Genomic DNA, 545 nt, shown 5'->3' with positions numbered 1-545 from the left:
CCCCCATGTGCTCACCAGGCTGGAGGTGAAGCGCTCCTTGATCTCCCGGGCCAGGGGCTGGATGCCGCTGGCCTGCAGCTCAGGCAGGATGTCATCTGTGGGCAGAGCAGAGGGTCCTGAGGCCAGTGGGACAAGGCTGGGCCCCATCGCACTTGGGCTTAGGCCTTAGTGTGACCGCACACTGCTCCTGGGGCCCAGGAGCCAGCGACCACCGCAGTCAGTGCGGCGCCTGGTGCCTGGAGCTCTGCTGTTGAACGAGCAGGAAGTTGGAGTACAGTTCCTTCTCTTCTCCCCACCAGTCAGGGCTGGGAGCAGGGCGCCTCTGACCACTGGCTTCCTGGGTGGGGGGATGAGAGGGAAAGGGGGACTCTCACCGTAGGACGCGAGGTGAGCCAGCAGCAAGCAGATGTTCTCCACCACCTCCGGGTCGTCCCTGTACAGCTGGTACGTGTCCTGGATGAGGCCGAGGCCGCTGCTGCCCTCCTCTGGCATTGCCACCTGCAGTGCCGCCAGCTCTGGGGGGGGGGGGGGGGGGGGGGTTTATT

The 545-nt window shown here is 65.7% G+C and overlaps 1 protein-coding gene across 4 annotated transcripts in view; it reads right to left on the bottom strand.

The window, feature by feature from the left end:
• Positions 1 to 545, bottom strand: part of STKLD1 (serine/threonine kinase like domain containing 1) — a 23,299-nt gene that overhangs the window by 920 nt on the left and 21,834 nt on the right. For all 4 annotated transcript variants that reach the window (XM_077774629.1, XM_077774631.1, XM_077774632.1 and 1 more), the window contains 2 exons: positions 375 to 515; positions 16 to 95 (listed from right to left, as the gene is read on the bottom strand). In XM_077774629.1, coding sequence (XP_077630755.1) covers positions 16 to 95; positions 375 to 515 — 221 coding nt within the window. The remainder of the gene's footprint in view (positions 1 to 15; positions 96 to 374; positions 516 to 545) is intronic.

Source organism: Crocuta crocuta, unplaced genomic scaffold (assembly GCF_008692635.1).
Source record: "Crocuta crocuta isolate KB4526 unplaced genomic scaffold, BGI_CrCroc_1.0 scaffold458, whole genome shotgun sequence".
Classification (NCBI taxonomy): domain Eukaryota; kingdom Metazoa; phylum Chordata; class Mammalia; order Carnivora; family Hyaenidae; genus Crocuta; species Crocuta crocuta.
This window is presented reverse-complemented; position numbering and strand designations above follow the sequence as displayed.